At 34.8% G+C, this 17156-nt stretch overlaps 2 protein-coding genes and 1 long non-coding RNA gene across 5 annotated transcripts; 2 read left to right on the top strand and 1 right to left on the bottom strand.

Moving 5' to 3' along the window:
* Positions 1-497: 497 nt before the first annotated feature.
* LOC107948084 (uncharacterized) lies at positions 498-2988 on the bottom strand. 2 transcript variants are annotated; one of them, XR_005900013.1, is made up of 5 exons: positions 2440-2988; positions 1345-1445; positions 1063-1236; positions 861-973; positions 498-743 (listed from the first exon to the last, which is right to left on the bottom strand). It is a non-coding gene; the product is annotated as an uncharacterized lncRNA (long non-coding RNA). The 2 variants fall into 2 exon arrangements; XR_005900012.1 differs by lacking the exon at positions 2440-2988 and having other exon boundaries at positions 1345-2431.
* A 738-nt stretch (positions 2989-3726) lies between these two features.
* Positions 3727-8050, top strand: LOC107949028 (protein SUPPRESSOR OF K(+) TRANSPORT GROWTH DEFECT 1). Its single transcript, XM_016883729.2, has 8 exons — positions 3727-4457; positions 5849-5954; positions 6195-6393; positions 6517-6585; positions 7035-7109; positions 7234-7332; positions 7444-7599; positions 7707-8050. Exons 1-8 carry the CDS (start codon positions 3971-3973, stop codon positions 7830-7832), a joined length of 1317 nt encoding a protein of 438 aa, XP_016739218.1. The 5' UTR covers positions 3727-3970; the 3' UTR covers positions 7833-8050.
* Positions 8051-9431: 1381 nt separating this feature from the next.
* LOC107948083 (protein HIRA) lies at positions 9432-15691 on the top strand. 2 transcript variants are annotated; one of them, XM_016882555.2, is made up of 10 exons: positions 9432-10155; positions 10525-10800; positions 11338-11589; positions 11670-12067; positions 12189-13200; positions 13765-13969; positions 14061-14301; positions 14487-14609; positions 14807-14912; positions 15047-15691. In XM_016882555.2, exons 1-10 carry the CDS (start codon positions 10048-10050, stop codon positions 15410-15412), a joined length of 3087 nt encoding a protein of 1028 aa, XP_016738044.2. In that variant the 5' UTR covers positions 9432-10047; the 3' UTR covers positions 15413-15691. The 2 variants fall into 2 exon arrangements, with proteins under 2 accessions (XP_016738044.2, XP_040931431.1); XM_041075497.1 differs by lacking the exon at positions 9432-10155 and having other exon boundaries at positions 10555-10800; positions 11335-11589.
* The last annotated feature ends 1465 nt before the right edge of the window (positions 15692-17156 follow it).

The following is a 17156-nucleotide window of genomic DNA, read 5'->3' as shown; positions in this document are numbered from 1 at the left end:
TAATCAATATTCTTATATGAATTTACTCAAATCATAATATATGATACTATAATTTACTCAAATTCTTATATGAATTTAATAAAAGATCATTTGAAATAATTAATATTAAAATTAACATGTAACTGTTTGTTACTCATTCTTTGTTTCTTATTCTTTTTGTTTTGATCATGTATCAATCATTTAAACCAAATGCTTGGTTGTATTGGACAGTGTTTTATTACTTTATAAATGCATGATTTTATATACACAAATACATATGTATAGGAAAATTATCTGAATGAATGGTTAATATTTATTATCAGCAAAACTTAGTATATACACACATAAATTAAGGTAAGATAATTAACTCGATATCTAGCTTGAGCAGCTCGAGTTTGTCTAAACAATACATCAAAACTTTTTATTTTAAAGCTTATAAACTTAAACAGCTTAAGTGTCTTATTTTCATTATGCTATAAAGGGAATATAAATAAATACCAGAATTTTGATACGAAAAATTGCAGCAAGCAAAGCAATATCCTGCTATTAAACTCACTATAAAATATGTAATATAGCAAACAAAGATCTCTCAACTGATCTTTAATCTTTTTAATCATTTGTAAATAAAAGAAAAAATTACAAAAAAGAACAACCTGCAGAATGTTTGATGACAAAAACTAACAAAAATCCATGATTCAATATCAAATTCAAGATGCATTCTCCTTTTTCAGCTTAGCAAGTTCTTGCTTGATGACTCCAGACCTCTGCAAAACCGTATTACAGCTCGTCAAGCTTCGATTGAAGTTTTGAGGAAGTGCTTTCAAGAAAAGAACTCTGGTATAAAACGGGTAGACACAATAGGGGGTGTATCGGAAACTGACCTTGATCTTAGCCAACATAAGCTTGAACCTATCAAAGTCGTTGAGAGATGCTCTTCTCTTCTGGACAATCAACTTTCTACCCCATGAGCTACTTTCCCATTTGTTCTTAACATCTGTAAGTTAACATAAGAGTGATAAGAAAGAAAACATATCTTCAAGAAACAACATTACAAATGCTGGTGAAAGCTGTCGTCGTCCTTACCAGCCTTCTCCATAGCTTCGAACCTTGGCATCCTCATCCTTATGAACAACTTATGAAAATTGTTGTAAATGCCATAGCATTTATGAGTTCCTTATGAACAGATTTACAACAAGTATTACTCTTATGACCAAGAATTGGAAACCACTCTCAGTTAATCTTGGAGCTTCTTTATCTCTGTAGAAATAGACATAAATACATCATGACACCAATCGTGAGATATAGAACCCTCAATATCTATTGCATAAAAGAAATGAAGCTAAAGTTCATGGCATGATATAACACCTCTGACGCAAAAGACCACGCTGAAAAATTCTCATCATGGAAGAGCTGAAGCTCGTTGATTTTTCAGCTTGTCCTGAACTTATAAGTTGCAGCAAGAAACACTGCTTAACAAAGCTGAAGTAAGAAGCAGCTCAAACATAAAAACTAAACAGTTGAGCAAATTCAAAACTAATTGCATAATTCCGCATCACATACACTACCATTAAGAACATAAATTATGCCAATGACAGTTCTAACTTTTTCCCTATAAACATACTCATGCATATACAGTATCTCACAAAGGTTCTCTAAAAAATATTTATTGGATGGGCAAAAGCGGATAATAAGTTCTAATCCTTCCGATTAAATTTAGAAAACTTAGCAAAGAAAAAGCCTTTTGACTGATATTTATTTGACCAAGGGCAATCAATACCATTAAACCATTTATGTCTAATATATTGCAATGTAAGAAAATCTATACCCCAGCATGAAAGGCTGCATAAAATTTAAATATTTGATAAGTGAATGGCCAGTAAGACCAAATTTGAGAGGTATGTCCCCAGAACAGAAGGTGAAAAAAGAGAGAAAAAACTGACAAAACATAAGGTAACCTATTAATCGTATTGCAAGGCAACCTGGAAAACCAATGGTATGAGATGAATGAAGAAACAAAACAGAAAATACTATATGGTTTATACTCACTCTCAAATTTGATTAGAACAGCCATTATCCACCAGTGATATCTTGAACTAAAGTAGCTCAGAAGACTACCAAACGAAGATGACAATGACAATAGAAACAAAGAATATAAAGCTAATAAAAGACATTCATGCTCGACACATTGTAACGCTGGAAAACCAAATACAGCACAAAGAAGCACTAATCAGGAAATGGAATCGCATTCCCCCTTTTTTAGAAAAGAAAAATGAATAAGATTCCTTAAACTCGTTTACAGTACAGAAACAAATTGAAGAAACAGATCTTCAACCCACAAGCATTATATTTTCTTAAAAGCACAAAAATAATTTTCCATTCTTCTTTAACAGAATCATTTCTGCAATTCCAAACATTACAACCACAAATTTATATCACATGCACAAAATCATTAAATTGTACCTGGTGCAACATTTTTATACTTGTTGCTCCACATGTATACATTAGAAATGTTCGACAACCTCCACATATGAGTTGAGCCATTTCCATCCCTGCATGCTTATTTACAAACTTGGTGATCAAGCCATAATAATTTGATTCAACTTATTTACATATCGAAACACAAGGAATATTACTGACCACCCCATGTTTAATTTTTCTTTCACTTAAATTTTCTTATTTCTCTAATAAATTCTAGATAACAACACCATAATTAGCATTAACAGATGGTTTCGAACTATCTATCAACAAAGGAAACCGACATGAAAAAGGAAAAAGAAGATTCATCAATTGAATGCCGAAATAAGAGAACTTCCCAACCAAATAAAAAGAAAAGAAAAATACATGCGTGAGTGATTTGGTGTTAGAAAATTGATGGAGGTGAGAGAAGAAGAGAGTCGTGGTGAGGCTCTCACAATTGCAACAATCTTTCCAGTCGTTGCATAATTACTGTCCAAATCAAATACCCAGAATCAATACTTTATCACTCTATCCTTAACATTAACAAAATATAAACAGATAAAAGAGTATTGAAAAGAGAGAAAGAGGTGAAAGTAGCCATAGATTTGAGCGAAACAAAACAGCAGCCTTGAGAAGAGAAGATATGCGACGGACAAAGCTAAGGAAAATTGGAAATAAAAGATGAAGAACGGAAGAAGTAGAAGGAGGAAAGTTACCTGGATGAAGAAGGAGAAGAAGATGAAGAACGCAATAAGGAGAATGAGGAAAAAATAAAAATTACCTTAAATATCTAGGTCTCCTCTGCAATCAATGGAAAAAAAGGGAAACGTAGAGATGGTTGGAAAGAAAGTTACAGAAGCAGAAGATGAAGCTGAGGGCAAAAATTGAAAAAGAAAATCAAAACAGAGACGTAATAGCTAATCTTTATTTTTGGAAGGGATTAGAAATCGGCGCTGAAGCAGAGAAAATGCCGAATCCGTCCGCAACGTAATAAGCCTGTATTACGGCAATACAGCGAACCAAACGCTGTATTCAGTGGGGCCACCGATTCGGGGTGTAATGGATTAGCCATTACACCCAACCAAACAAACCCTAATAAATGGGTGACTAATCTTGGAATTTACCCTTTTTATTTTTATGTTGAACTGTGAAATGGGCTTTTGGGCCGGTCGAACCGGGCCAAAAAAGCCTGAAGATATTTTGAATCGGGCCAATGCCCGACCCAACCTGGCCTATGAATAGCTAATAAGAGCTATATAAAAAGGCAGAATTTTGAACTTTCCTTTGGCCATAAGGTAAAGCTTGTTGAATGTTAAGTAATTAATATTCCACACGCTTTTGCCTTTAAGAGTTATTTGACATTCAAAAAACCGGTCTTTTTTTTCATTTTCATCTATTTCTGGCCTTTGATCCCACCCTCCAAATCTCTAGTTTTCTATAATCCTGTTTGGAAACTAAGAAAAAGTTTAAAATTTTCACTGGGGATGCAATTCCACTGAAAAAAATTAAAACAGCCAGAAAAGAAGATAGAGAAATGTATAGCAATTTCAAAGAACAAGCGATAGAGTACGTGAAGCAAGCTGTACATGAAGACAATGAAGGGAATTACAGTAAAGCTTACCCTTTATACATGAACGCCCTCGAGTATTTCAAGACCCATCTGAAATACGAGAAGAACCCTAAGATCAGGGAAGCGATTACCCAGAGATTCACCGAGTATTTGCGTCGCGCTGAGGAGATCCGTGCCGTTCTTGATGAAGGTGGGCCAGGACCGGCTTCTAATGGGGATGCTGCTGGTGCTACGCGTCCGAAAAGTAAGCCCAAGAACGGTGGTGGCGGAGGTGAAGGCGGTGATGGAGGGGAGGATCCGGACCAGGCTAAGTTGAGATCTGGGCTTAATTCGGCTATTATTAGGGAAAAACCTAATGTTAAGTGGAATGATGTGGCTGGGTTAGAAAGTGCTAAACAGGCTTTGCAAGAAGCTGTTATTTTGCCTGTCAAGTTTCCTCAGTTTTTTACTGGTTAGGCTCTTTTATTTTTATTGCCTTTTTTTTAGGATAATTTTGGGTTTACAGCTTAAAATTGATGACTTAAGCTGGATTTTGGTAATTGATAGTGGATTAGTGAAATGGGGTTATTGTTGATTGTTAAACTATGTAGGAATTTTATGGGTTTACAGCTTAAAATTGGTGAGTTTTGCTGGATTTTAGTAATTGCTAGTGGATCAATGAAATGGGGTGATCATTGATTGTTAAACCATGGAGGAATTTTATGAGTTTACAGCTTAAAATCGGTGGTTTTAGCTGGATTTTAGTAATTGATAATGGGTTAATGAAATGGGGTTATTGTTGATGGTTAAACTATGTAGGAAATTTGTGGGTTTACAGCTTAAAAATTGTTGGTTTCAGCTGGATTTTAGTAATTGCTAGTGGATTAATGAAATGGGGTTATTGGTAATTGTTAAACAATGGAGGAAATTTATGGGTTTACAGCTTAAAATTGGTGGTTTTAGCTGGATTTTAGTATTTTCTAGTGGATTAATGAAATGGGGTGATTGTTGATTGTTAAACAATGGAAGAAATTTATGGGTTTACAGCTTAAAATTGGCGGCTTTTAGTTTTTGCTAGTGGATAATGAAATGGGGTAATTGTTGATTAAATTATGGAGGAAATTTATGGGTTTATAGCTTAAAACTGGTTGTTTTAGCTGGATTTTAGTATTTGCTAGTGGATTAATAAAATGGAGTGATTATTGATTGTTAAAACTTAAAAATATGGAGGAATTGTATGGTTTTATGGTTACGTTTTTGCATTTTAAGGTCGTATGGGTTTTATAGCTTCTTGCAACACATAATGTGGCAAACGACCTATATGACATAGCCTTCCTAACATTTGCTTGCTGTCTCTTTTAGTGTCACTTTTTATTGCTAGAAGCCTTTTAGCTATCACAGATTCTACCTCCTTTGAACAACATTGCCATTTTAATCACAAAAATAAAATGGTTTGTAACTTAAAAAAAAAAGGCAAAACATATACTCAAATTCATTTGCTACCTATCTGAAAATTTTGCTCTTATGGAGTTAATCAAAGTAATGTAGGGGATTAGTGGAGGCTCGGTCTTCAACCAGCCCATATATTATTTACATTTTTTAGTATTGATATCTTTGGGTATCTTATTGGCCTTGCTATGATTTTAGTTCGTATGATTGAACTACTATGGTTTCGTGTTTGTTTGAACTGTATTACGGAGTTGTGATGCAGAAACAATCTAACTGAACTGTACATAGAACCAAATATGTACTCTCCTTTTAGCTGCTTTTTTCGCAGTTCTAGTCATTGTCATTGCAACATTACATATTCAGGGATATAATTGGATTAATTTTGTTAAAGTTTTCCAATTCGTTCTCTTTTAGGAAAGAGAAGGCCATGGAGAGCTTTTCTGTTGTACGGACCACCGGGGACTGGGAAGTCATACTTGGCCAAGGCTGTTGCAACTGAAGCAGACTCTACGTTCTTTAGGTAATATATTGTTTGTCACTTATATGACCTCTTTGCCGGTAAAGACATGAAAATTTGTTTCCTAGGCTTATATATAAAAATTATAAGTTTGACTTTCTGGCACATGTTTGGTTATCTTTTCTAACATTTTTGCGGTCATTAATCATCTATACAGCTTTGCTCCATTTACGTGCCTGTATTAAGGTTTTTGCTTGTTTCTCATTTAAGATTTAATCCCTTTTCCGCTTCTTTTTCTGCTAGTATTTCTTCATCTGACCTTGTGTCGAAGTGGATGGGGGAAAGTGAAAAGCTGGTTTCAAACCTTTTTCAGATGGCTCGTGATAGTGCTCCATCCATCATATTCATTGATGAAATAGATTCCTTGTGTGGTCAACGTGGTGAGGGCAATGAGAGTGAAGCATCTAGACGTATCAAAACCGAACTTCTCGTGCAGATGCAGGTATTACATGACGGTGCTCGTACCCTATTTTGGTCTGTGCTAGATTGAAAAATAGATATATGACTCCTTCGTAGATTTCTAGCTTAGGGAATGAACTTTTCACCTTGTGGTTTTATGCTTTAGGGTGTCGGACATACTGATCAGAAAGTCTTAGTGCTTGCGGCAACGAATACTCCCTATGCACTCGATCAGGTAAAGAAGAACATTAAAATATAATTTGGGTAAAACCATACCTAAGGTCACTAAACTATTAGTAAATGTATGTTTTGGTCACTCAACTTCCATAAGTTACAAAATGACCACTGAATTATTCGAAAGTTCTCATTTAAGTAACCGAGTTGTTAAAATTATTGTTGTAATGGCTTTCTTTTTGTTATCGATAGGTACTAATCCACCATACTGATCGTCGAATCGTCACTAGGAGCTTGCTAGTTGAACATAAAAAAAAAAAAAGCCTAGTGACTTGAATAAAACTTTCGAATAATTTACTGACCATTTTGTAATTTTTTAAAGTTGAATGACCAAAACGTAAACTTACTAGTATTTTGTTGACATGGTGTGTAGTTTACCCATATAATCTTCATATATGCATCTCGATTCAGCAGGCATAGGTTTCTGTTGCTAATCAATTGTCCCTATAGGCTATTCGCCGGCGTTTTGATAAGCGTATTTACATTCCTCTCCCAGATTTGAAGGCTCGACAACATATGTTCAAAGTACTCAACCTTTTCCCTATATTTGTCCTTCAAATCATTGAGATAAAAAGTTCGTCGTTTAGTCTTTGATCACTTTTGTTGTTTTCACACGGATGTGTTGTTTGGCTAAATAAATTTACAACAGGTGCATTTAGGTGATACTCCTCATAACTTGACCGAAAGTGATTTTGAGAACTTAGCTCGCCGAACAGAGGGGTTTTCAGGTTCAGACATATCAGTTTGTGTAAGTGAAAAAATCCGTTCTCCAAATTCCGTCTTGTCAGCGAGTCTTACTATGAAGGGCCATTACCTTAGTAGCTCATTGTTGTGCATATTTTACTTTATATTGTGGCAGGTTAAGGATGTTCTTTTCGAACCCGTTCGTAAAACCCAGGATGCCATGTTTTTCTACAAGACACCTGAGGATATGTGGATGCCTTGTGGACCTAGGCAACCGTCTGCTGTCCAAATTACCATGCAGGAATTGGCAGCCAAAGGACACGCAGCACAGGTACGAAGTCACTTGTGATTAACAAATATGAAAAACAAATTTGGTCATTTGTGACATTTTAAATGATTGAAGTTTTTTTTTTCCCCGTTGATTAAATGTCTATGCAGATTCTTCCACCACCTATTTCGAGATCAGATTTCGACAAGGTGCTTGCAAGACAGAGGCCGACAGTGAGCAAAGGCGATCTCGAGGTCCATGAGAGATTTACAAAAGAGTTTGGAGAGGAAGGTTGATGGATTTGTATGCAACTGTGACATTGACCTACACAGTTGTGAGTGCATTCACTGTGATTTGTAATTTTATTTATTTAACTGCTGGGGTCATCACTGGAAATTGTCTCTATTCTTTTAACTTCACCAGGCTGTATTCATATAGGATGAACAGATTACGTTTCATTGAATTGATTTTTTTTTCTTGGTTTAAATAAGACCCTCTTCTTCCTTCTTGCTTAGTCCCTGAATTTGGCAGTTTTTCTCACCCTGATCCTGAACTTTTTTTCATCCAATCTAAGTTTCCCATGAATTTGGATTTTTTTAAAGAGTGATGACTGGCATTGTCTTCAGTACTCATCACTTAACTTTTTTTAAAAAAGAATTTTTTTTATTTTTTAAATTTTATTTAAAATTTTAAACTTTTCAGGGATACTTTTGTATAATATCAGTGTTACATTATCATGCTTTAATGGCACTTAAAAAAATTGTCAAGTTCTGGGAGTAATGGGGACTCAAAAAAAGTTTATGGACTGAAATGGAAATCGTTGATAAGTTCAGGGATTATTGCATTACTTTTTGTATAATATTCGGATTTTTTAAATGAAATGTTTTATTTTTCAGCCAAGGAAGGGAAACTTTGTTGGCGGGTGTTTTCCATTTTTGGAAGGGAAAGTCTGGCAATTTTAGAATTATAAAATTTTGAGAGGATTAGAATTAAATTATAAATTTCTAGAAAGATAAAAATATAATTTTATTATACTAACTTATAAATTTACTATTTAAAAGATAATTTAATTGCAATTTGTTATTTTTATTTAAATTTATTAATATAGTATATAAAATATTTATATAATTTTGAAAGTAGTAATTAAGCTAAAGTAATGAAATCTAAGTCTGATTCAATGGCCAATTTTAATCAATAATTTATTTATATAAATTTTAATATATTTAATTATGTTTGTATTATATTTTTATGTATTGAATTATTTATTTGCATAAAATATTTAGGTAAACTCATTAAATTATTAAATTATTTTATCATTCTACTTAAAAAAATAAAAAGAAGAAATATATTAGTTAAATTTGATTGAAAATCTGAAAAAAAATAGAAATACTAAAAAATTCAAGATAATTATTATCATACTCATTCTTTTAAAAATAACTTTAAATGCTACAAAGAAAAACAAAATTGTAAAAATAGATTAAATTATACAATGTGTAAATGTTAAGAGTTAAATCTTTTTAGAATCAAGACTAAATTGATATTATTTATAAATGTTGATGATTAATATTGTTATTATGTCAATTTTAAAAATTGTCACTGTGAATTGTTCAGTGACAAAAAAAGATAATATTGAATAGTTGAATGATCATTTTATAATTTTTTTATAGTTGAATGACTAAAAATGAAATTTATTAATAGTTGAATGATTATTAGTATAATTTAGCATTATAATTTTTGAAACTAAAGAAAAATATTAAAGATTCAAAATTTTTTAAATTATAAAAAAAAGGTAAGAGGTAAACATAACTAACTTTTTATATTCTGTTTTGAGACAAACAATGTATATTAAAATAAATAAAATCTATTTAATTCTTTAAATAAAATCTTTTTAAAACACTCTCTCTTTTGTTTTTTTCAGTCTCCAAAATCCAAATCTAAGAGAACCCTTTTTTCTCACAAATCTTGTAGGAAAGATTTTTGACCTTTAAAGGACCAAATATTATCCCCCCCCCTTTTTTTTTTTCCTTTAAAGATCTCTACTTAGTTTTTTTTTCTTTTTTGTTATCGAAAATTAGGGCTTTTCTTCTTACCAAAAAAGAAAATAAACCCTACCTTAATTAGCAAATTAAGCTTTGGTAAAAAAAAACTTTTATTTCTATTTTTTTAAATCTCTGGTTTTTTTTTTCACTACACTTCGAACTTTTGCTTCTTCTTTACTTCTAAGCACTTCAAAAACCCTAAAATTCAACATTTCCCCATCTGGGTCATTTTTTTTCATAAAACAAGGTAAAGTTTCCTTTTTATTTTCTCGGGTTTTCTTTATATGAATTGGGTTTTAGGTACTAAGGAACTTTAAGGCTTTAATTTTGAGTTGTGGGTTTTTTTTTTTGAAAAAGAAAATGCTATGAACTTTACTACCATTTGTTCTAGTTTTCATCAACCATAGTGAAAAAAAGAGAGTGGAAATTGAAAAGAGTACTGTGAAGTAGCAAAAGAAAGAGGGTAAAAAAAATGATTGCTGAGAAACCAAGTTGGGTTAGGCATGAAGGAATGCAGATTTTCTCCATTGATATTCAACCTGGTGGTCTTAGGTTTGCTACTGGTGGAGGTGACCATAAGGTAAAATTTCCCTTCTTAAATCTTTATATATATATATATCTTTTGGCTTTAGTTTAGTTACTGCTGTAAGTAACCACAGTTGCAAATTATTCCTATGCATAGCATTTTACAATGTTATATGTCCATAGATTATTTAATTTTGTTCATGAGCAACAGCTCTTGTAAGTTGATATGTAATTTAATATGTGTATATATATATTCTCTTTTGGCTCTTGGTTTAGTTTTTTACTGCTGTAAGTGACCAAAGTTGCAAATTTTTCCTACGCATAGCATTTTACAATGTTATATGGCCATAGATTGATGAATAGCATCTTCTGATAGTGGATATGTAATTTGATATGTGTAATTCTATTTGATATGTATATATAGGTTAGAGTATGGAACATGGAATCTGTTGGCAGGAATTTGGGAAAGGATGAATCTACATTGAGGCTTCTTGCAACTTTGCGTGATCATTTCGGGTCGGTGAACTGCGTTAGGTGGGCTAAGCACGGTCGGTTCGTTGCGTCGGGGTCTGATGATCAAGCGATTCTAATTCATGAGAGAAAGCCTGGTTCCGGGACGACCGAGTTCGGTAGTGGGGAGCCCCCGGATGTTGAGAACTGGAAAGTTGCGATGACGTTGAGGGGACACACTGCGGATGTGGTAATGATATTGTTTTCTGTGTTGGGATGTATAGGATATAGAGATCGACAAGATTATTGTGCTGTGGTTCGTGTTGATCGATGGTAAAAGTACCATGAAAGCCCTTGTACTAGGAGTTGGATTGCATTTTTGCCTAAACTACTTAAAAAATGAGCAAATTAGTCCCTGTATGTAGATCAAAGAGCAAACTGGTTCTCTTGTTAAAAATTTTATCCATTTCTATTGTTAAAAACAGTTTGCTCTTTAATAGAAATGGATGAAATTGTTAATAGAAAATACCAGTTTGCTTTTTAATTCAACATACAGGGACTAATATGCTCAATTTTTTGAGTAAAAGGGGTAAAATGCAATTTGACTCCTAGTTCGAGGGACCCTATGGTACCTTTACCAGTAATCCACTTTTTTCATTCTTGAAAAAGCATGTTGTTTTACATTGAAATTCGGTCTTTGCATGTCCTTTAGTTTAATGTAGCGGTGTCTGATAAGAACGGGATATTGTCTAACTGGTAAATTTCTTTTATATTGAGCTTGAAGTAGGTAGATCTTAATTGGTCGCCTGATGACTCGATGTTGGCTAGTGGGAGTTTGGACAACACTATCCATGTATGGAATATGAGTAACGGTATCTGCACGGCTGTGCTTAGGGGTCATTCTAGTCTGGTTAAAGGAGTTGCCTGGGATCCCATTGGGTCCTTCATAGCGAGCCAATCTGATGACAAGACCGTTATTATATGGCGAACAAGTGACTGGAGTCTTGCCCATAGAACAGAGGGCCACTGGGCAAAATCAGTACGTTTTTTTGTATCGATATAATTTTGTTGTCTTAAAACATTCTGTTTCCTTTTCTGACTGAGACATGTTCTTTTCAGCTGGGATCTACATTTTTCAGGCGGCTTGGATGGTCACCTTGTGGTCATTTCATAACTACCACTCATGGTTACCAAAAGCCAAGGCATTCCGCACCTGTTCTTGAGAGAGGGGAATGGGCTGCAACGTTTGACTTCTTAGGCCACAATGCACCGGTTATCGTAGTGAAGTTTAATCACTCAATGTTCAAAAGAAATTCAGCCAATTCGCAGGAAGCGAAAGCCACTCCTGTTGGCTGGGTGAACGGAGCTGCTAAGGTTGGCGGGAAAGAATCACAGCCATATAATGTAATTGCAATTGGGAGTCAGGACCGCACTATAACTGTATGGACAACTGCAAGTCCTCGCCCACTCTTTGTTGCCAAGCATTTCTTTGGTCAAAGTGTTGTGGATTTATCATGGTAAAGATTTTCGTTTTAGTGGAAGATTTTTTTTTTTCATCATTGAACTACAAGTTGGTAGATATTTCTCCGTATGTCATTTTATCTTTATCCGTTAATAGTGATCTCTTTCCATAAACAGGAGCCCCGATGGCTATTCTCTCTTTGCTTGTTCATTGGATGGAACTGTGGCTACTTTCCATTTCGAAGTGAAAGAACTGGGCCACAGGTTAAGTGATGCCGAACTTGATGAGTTAAAGAGGAGTCGTTATGGTGATGTAAGAGGTCGACAGGCAAATTTGGCAGAGAGTCCGGCACAGTTATTGCTCGAAGCTGCTTCAGCCAAGCAAACCACTAGTAAGAAAGTAGCTTTGGATGTTCAGCAGAATCAGATACCTGTAAAATCATCTCTTGACTTGGGGGTAACAAACAAAAGTTCCAAGCCACCAAACAATGATGGAAAGAAGAGTGGGCTTTCCGCTAGTGATGGATTAAATAAACCGGTGACGTCTGCTCGGGTTACTAGCCCTGTAAAACAAAGAGAATACAGACGTGCTGATGGTAGAAAGAGAATCATTCCCGAAGCCGTCGGCGTTCCTACTCAGCAGGAGAATATTAGCGGCGGTGCTCAGTCTCAAGCATTAGATTTCCCTGTTGCATCATCTGATCCCCGAAAAAATGATAACGGCATAGTTCCTGCTGATGGTGGTTTGAGAGAAGCTACTAGCAGGGGAACTGTTGGCAAAAATTTTGACTTAAAGGAGTGCTCAGGGGTTACTGCTCGGGCTACTATTACTGACAGTCTGGTTATTGAAAAAGTTTCTGCTGGCCAAGATCATAGTATCAATGTAGAACAGTCTGGAAGCTTGAAACCATCAGGTTCCACCACCGGCTCTACCAAATCTCTCTCGATTAGGGTATTTGACGAAAAAGAAGGGAATGATTTGACTCCGGTTTGCTTGGAAGCGTGCCCCAAGGAACATGCTGTGACCGACATTGTTGGTGCGGGAAATGCATGTATGACTAAAGAAACAGCAATCATCTGCACAAGAGGGGGTCAAACACTTTGGTCTGATCGTATATCAGGAAAAGTTTTGGTCTTAGCCGGAAATGCAAACTTTTGGGCTGTCGGATGTGAAGATGGGTGTTTACAGGTAAGAAAAAACTCTCTATCCTAACCAGGCAGAATTTATGTTTCTTTTTTGCCAGGACGTGTGTTATTGTAGTTTTGTATTGGCACTTGCATGTGCTTCTATGATGTAAAAGTACCATGGAGGGTCCTATACTAGGAATCAGATTGCATTTTGCCCCTTCTACTAAAAAATAGGCAAATTAGTCCCTGTACATTGAATCAAAGAGCAAACTGCTCATTTTTGTTAAAAATCCAACTATTTGTACTGTTAAAAACTAGTGTGGCTAATGAAATAACCTGAAAGTCACATGTTTACCTTATGCTGACGTACAAGGACCAGTTTTTACCAGTAGAATTAGATGAAAATTTTAACTTAAGAACTTGCTTGCTCTTTGATCTACTGTACAATGATTAATTTGCTCGTTTTTTTAGTAGCGGGGGTAAAATGGAATCCGACTCTTAGTACAAAGGCCTCCATGGTACTTTTACTGCTTCTATGATATAATATCTATCAAATCATTTCAATGAGATTTTGTAATTTGTTTGGCAAATGTACCGTAAGTATTTTTTGCTTATGTTTTTGAAGGTTTATACAAAGTGTGGAAGACGTGCATTGCCGACCATGATGATGGGATCTGCTGCAACCTTTATAGATTGCGACGAGAGCTGGAAATTATTATTGGTGACGAGGAAAGGATCTTTGTATTTATGGGATCTCCTGAATAGGAATTGTCTCCTCCGTGATTCATTGGCATCTCTAATCACTTTGGACCATAACTCGTCTACAAAAGGTACATGCACTTCATATGATCTTGGTAGATTTGTTACTTAGTGGTACTTGGTCGACAACTCATAACATCTTACATTTTTATAACTTTTCAGGCACAATCAAAGTTATATCAGTGAAGTTGTCGAAATCTGGTTTTCCTCTCGTTGTTTTGGCCACTCGGCACGCGTTTCTCTTTGACACGAGTCTAATGTGTTGGCTGAGGGTCGCTGATGACTGCTTCCCGGCATCAAATTTTGCTAGTTCTTGGAATTTGGGTTCAACTCAGACTGGTGAGCTGGCCTCGCTGCAGGTGGATGTAAGGAAATATTTGGCCAGAAAACCGGGCTGGAGTAGGTTTGTCGCTAACGACCTCTTGCCCTATAATCCTAAAGCAATACCAGATTTGGTGCCAAGTCAATGTTTGACAACTTATCTCCGTGGCGTGAATGCTTAAGAAATAATAATTCCCGGTTTTTAATTAAAGAACTTTTTAACTGTTTTGGTTGTAGAATTTCACCCATGATTATGTGTTGCAACAGGGTAACCGATGATGGAGTACAAACGCGTGCTCATTTAGAAGCTCAATTGGCTTCGTCTTTGGCTCTGAAATCCCCAAACGAATACCGCCAGAGCCTTCTTTCCTACATACGCTTCCTTGCAAGGTTGGCTTTTTCCCCCTGCAAAACTCATGTACCTTCCTTGGTATTGGCTTATATGCTCTTTTCGTTACAATTCATTATGCAAAACTTGTAGTAGGTGCATCGTTATGTATTTCTGCAGAATAACGTTCTCTTTGGTTATTGTAACGGTAGCATAAAAATTAGTTGTTGACAAATTATACATGCTCTTTTGTTTGTAGAGAAGCGGATGAGTCTCGATTACGAGAAGTCTGCGAAAGTTTTCTTGGTCCACCAACCGGAATGGCTTCCGATTCCAAGAACCCTGCTTGGGATGCATATGTGCTCGTAAGTCTTTCATCCTGACTCTTATATATACCATCCATTGATTTTCAGTACATCCTTTTATCACATGACTCCAATAAAATATCCTTTCCTGGAACCTCGGGATACTTCCCGTAACCTTTCTAAAATCTTTGCAGGGAATGAAAAAGCACAAACTTTTAAGAGAAGACATTCTTCCAGCAATGGCATCGAATAGGAAAGTCCAACGATTACTTAACGAGTTCATGGATCTCCTCTCCGAATATGCAAGTATCGAAAATAACTTAGACCAAAGAGACCCATCTCCACTGACCGTATCTCAACCAGAGATTGACCCGATGGACTCCAACCCTGCAACCTGCCAAACAGATACTGTTGAGCCAACAACAGATAAGACGGAAAACCCGTCCCCCGGTATAATAGATCAAATGGATTCTATTCTATCGAATCAAGTAAACTCGGGTACCAAATCTTCCGATCAAGTAAATCAAGCTCCAACAAGTGAAGATCCTGCTGGTTCATAATGCAAATACTAACTAATGGTGTTAAAAACTTAGAATAGGGGACTGCACTGGTATATATATATCCCTTTGCTTGATGGTTTAATGCTTGAAACTGAACCATCATATGTATCTTTTTTTCTCTTTGATCTTCTTTGTGCATCTAACTATAGAATTTCACTTGTTAGTGTTAAGAGTTGAGTTTTCTTTTTTTTTTTCTTTTTCATGTTATTGATAGAAACCATTAATCCTTTGTACACTTGAGCTTTGATATTAATAGAATCCTGTCTTTTTAAGTCTCAAGTTTGATGATTTGTTCAAAAAATAACTTAAAATAATTTAAACTTATATCATAGTTTTGAAATGATCAAAATTTTAAATGATATAATAAAAAAAATTGAACTTTAGATAGACATTAACGCTAATCTATTTTGATCAAGATTGTTTAAACTAAACTGGATTGGATGGGTGGATTGAGAATCAATTAAGATACTAGTTTAGAGGATTAGAGGAGGACACTGAATTGATTAACTTGGGAACCAGTATAAACCAGTTGAATTAGGTAAAAAATCGATTGAACCGAGCGATTGTTACGATTGAATCGGATTTTTAATATATATTTTTTATTTTTAATAATTTATTTAATCGAATTAGAGAAATTGTCCGGTCAGATCAATGAACCAATAACTTGATTGATTTAACCACCAATTCAATTCTAAAATCTTGATCTTCATCGATGTGTATATGCTGAATATCCTTAAAAGTCGACACGAGTTTATATTTAATCTCTTCAAAATTAAATTTATGTAATTACAAAGTAATATAATGGTACCCTTAAGAAAATTATGATTCAATCCCTCGTCCCCGAAACAATTTTCATACTTCGCCCGAGAAATTCTGATGATAATAAATCCAACTCAATTATGTTAGGTACGGTGATTAGGTGATTCCACTGTTTTCAGTTGTTGACAGCTTTCAAAAAGAGGTTTTGCATAAAACTATTTCATTTACCTCTCTCTTCTTTTTTTACTCAAAAATTCATAGGAATGGGAGCAGATTATCTTTCTTCACCAATATGGAGGATAAACTAAACCTGTAAGTCACAGCTGAATCAGATTGGATTTGGGTCGAGATTATCGATATCCGTTTTAATTTAATAAATTTATCGTTATTTTTATTTAAATTTAATATATATGATTGTATAGTCTTATAGATTTTATAGTTACAATCTCATCGCACAGTAACGGCGAACACCAAGGCCTCGCTAAGGGCAATATTTTGCTGAGGTTATGGAGCTCCTTTATATTGGATCCTTCTTTACATGTCTAGTACATGAGACCTCATTTAACTCGTCTTCATCTCATCATGATGGAACCTATGCTATATACTTGTCAATGCCTAAATTAAGAGAGTGTCACTTATAATTTTCTACACACCATCGTGTGCATTATAACTTAAGCGTTAATTTCATTTTAAATTTTGAATAATGAAATTGAAATTTGACTCGAGATTGATTTTTGCCCAACCACATGTTTTTCTCAAATCCTTTAGAAAGTATAGAAACCAACCTTCCAAAAATTAGATATGTTGGCTCTTGATTGATGGCATAAAAAATGGTTAGATTCAAGTTTGTTTCGCGCCATAATTTTTTTTTGAAAAAATGTTAAATTTAGTCTTTAATATTTATATATGTTGTTAATTTGGCCTTTATTTTTTTTAGTTATATTTGGCCCTCAACCTTTTAAAAAATAGTCGAATTTTTTTTAAT

The sequence above is a fragment of the Gossypium hirsutum genome, chromosome A08 (assembly GCF_007990345.1).
Source record: "Gossypium hirsutum isolate 1008001.06 chromosome A08, Gossypium_hirsutum_v2.1, whole genome shotgun sequence".
In the NCBI taxonomy this organism is placed as follows: Eukaryota; Viridiplantae; Streptophyta; class Magnoliopsida; order Malvales; family Malvaceae; genus Gossypium; species Gossypium hirsutum.
Note: the sequence above shows the minus strand (reverse complement) of the source record. Positions and strands in the feature narration are given on the sequence as shown.

What these genes read in the sequence shown, in the direction of transcription:
- LOC107949028 (XM_016883729.2), top strand. Translation starts at nt 3,971, where the DNA reads ATGTATAGCAATTTCAAAGAACAAGCGATAGAGTACGTGAAGCAAGCT. An exon ending in GTTCAGACATATCAGTTTGT is followed by an intron (nt 7,333 to 7,443) that starts GTAAGTGAAAAA and finishes ATATTGTGGCAG; the next exon opens with GTTAAGGATGTTCTTTTCGA. An exon ending in CCAAAGGACACGCAGCACAG is followed by an intron (nt 7,600 to 7,706) that starts GTACGAAGTCAC and finishes ATGTCTATGCAG; the next exon opens with ATTCTTCCACCACCTATTTC.
- LOC107948083 (XM_016882555.2), top strand. Translation starts at nt 10,048, where the DNA reads ATGATTGCTGAGAAACCAAGTTGGGTTAGGCATGAAGGAATGCAGATT. An exon ending in AGGGCCACTGGGCAAAATCA is followed by an intron (nt 11,590 to 11,669) that starts GTACGTTTTTTT and finishes TGTTCTTTTCAG; the next exon opens with CTGGGATCTACATTTTTCAG. An exon ending in CCATAACTCGTCTACAAAAG is followed by an intron (nt 13,970 to 14,060) that starts GTACATGCACTT and finishes ATAACTTTTCAG; the next exon opens with GCACAATCAAAGTTATATCA.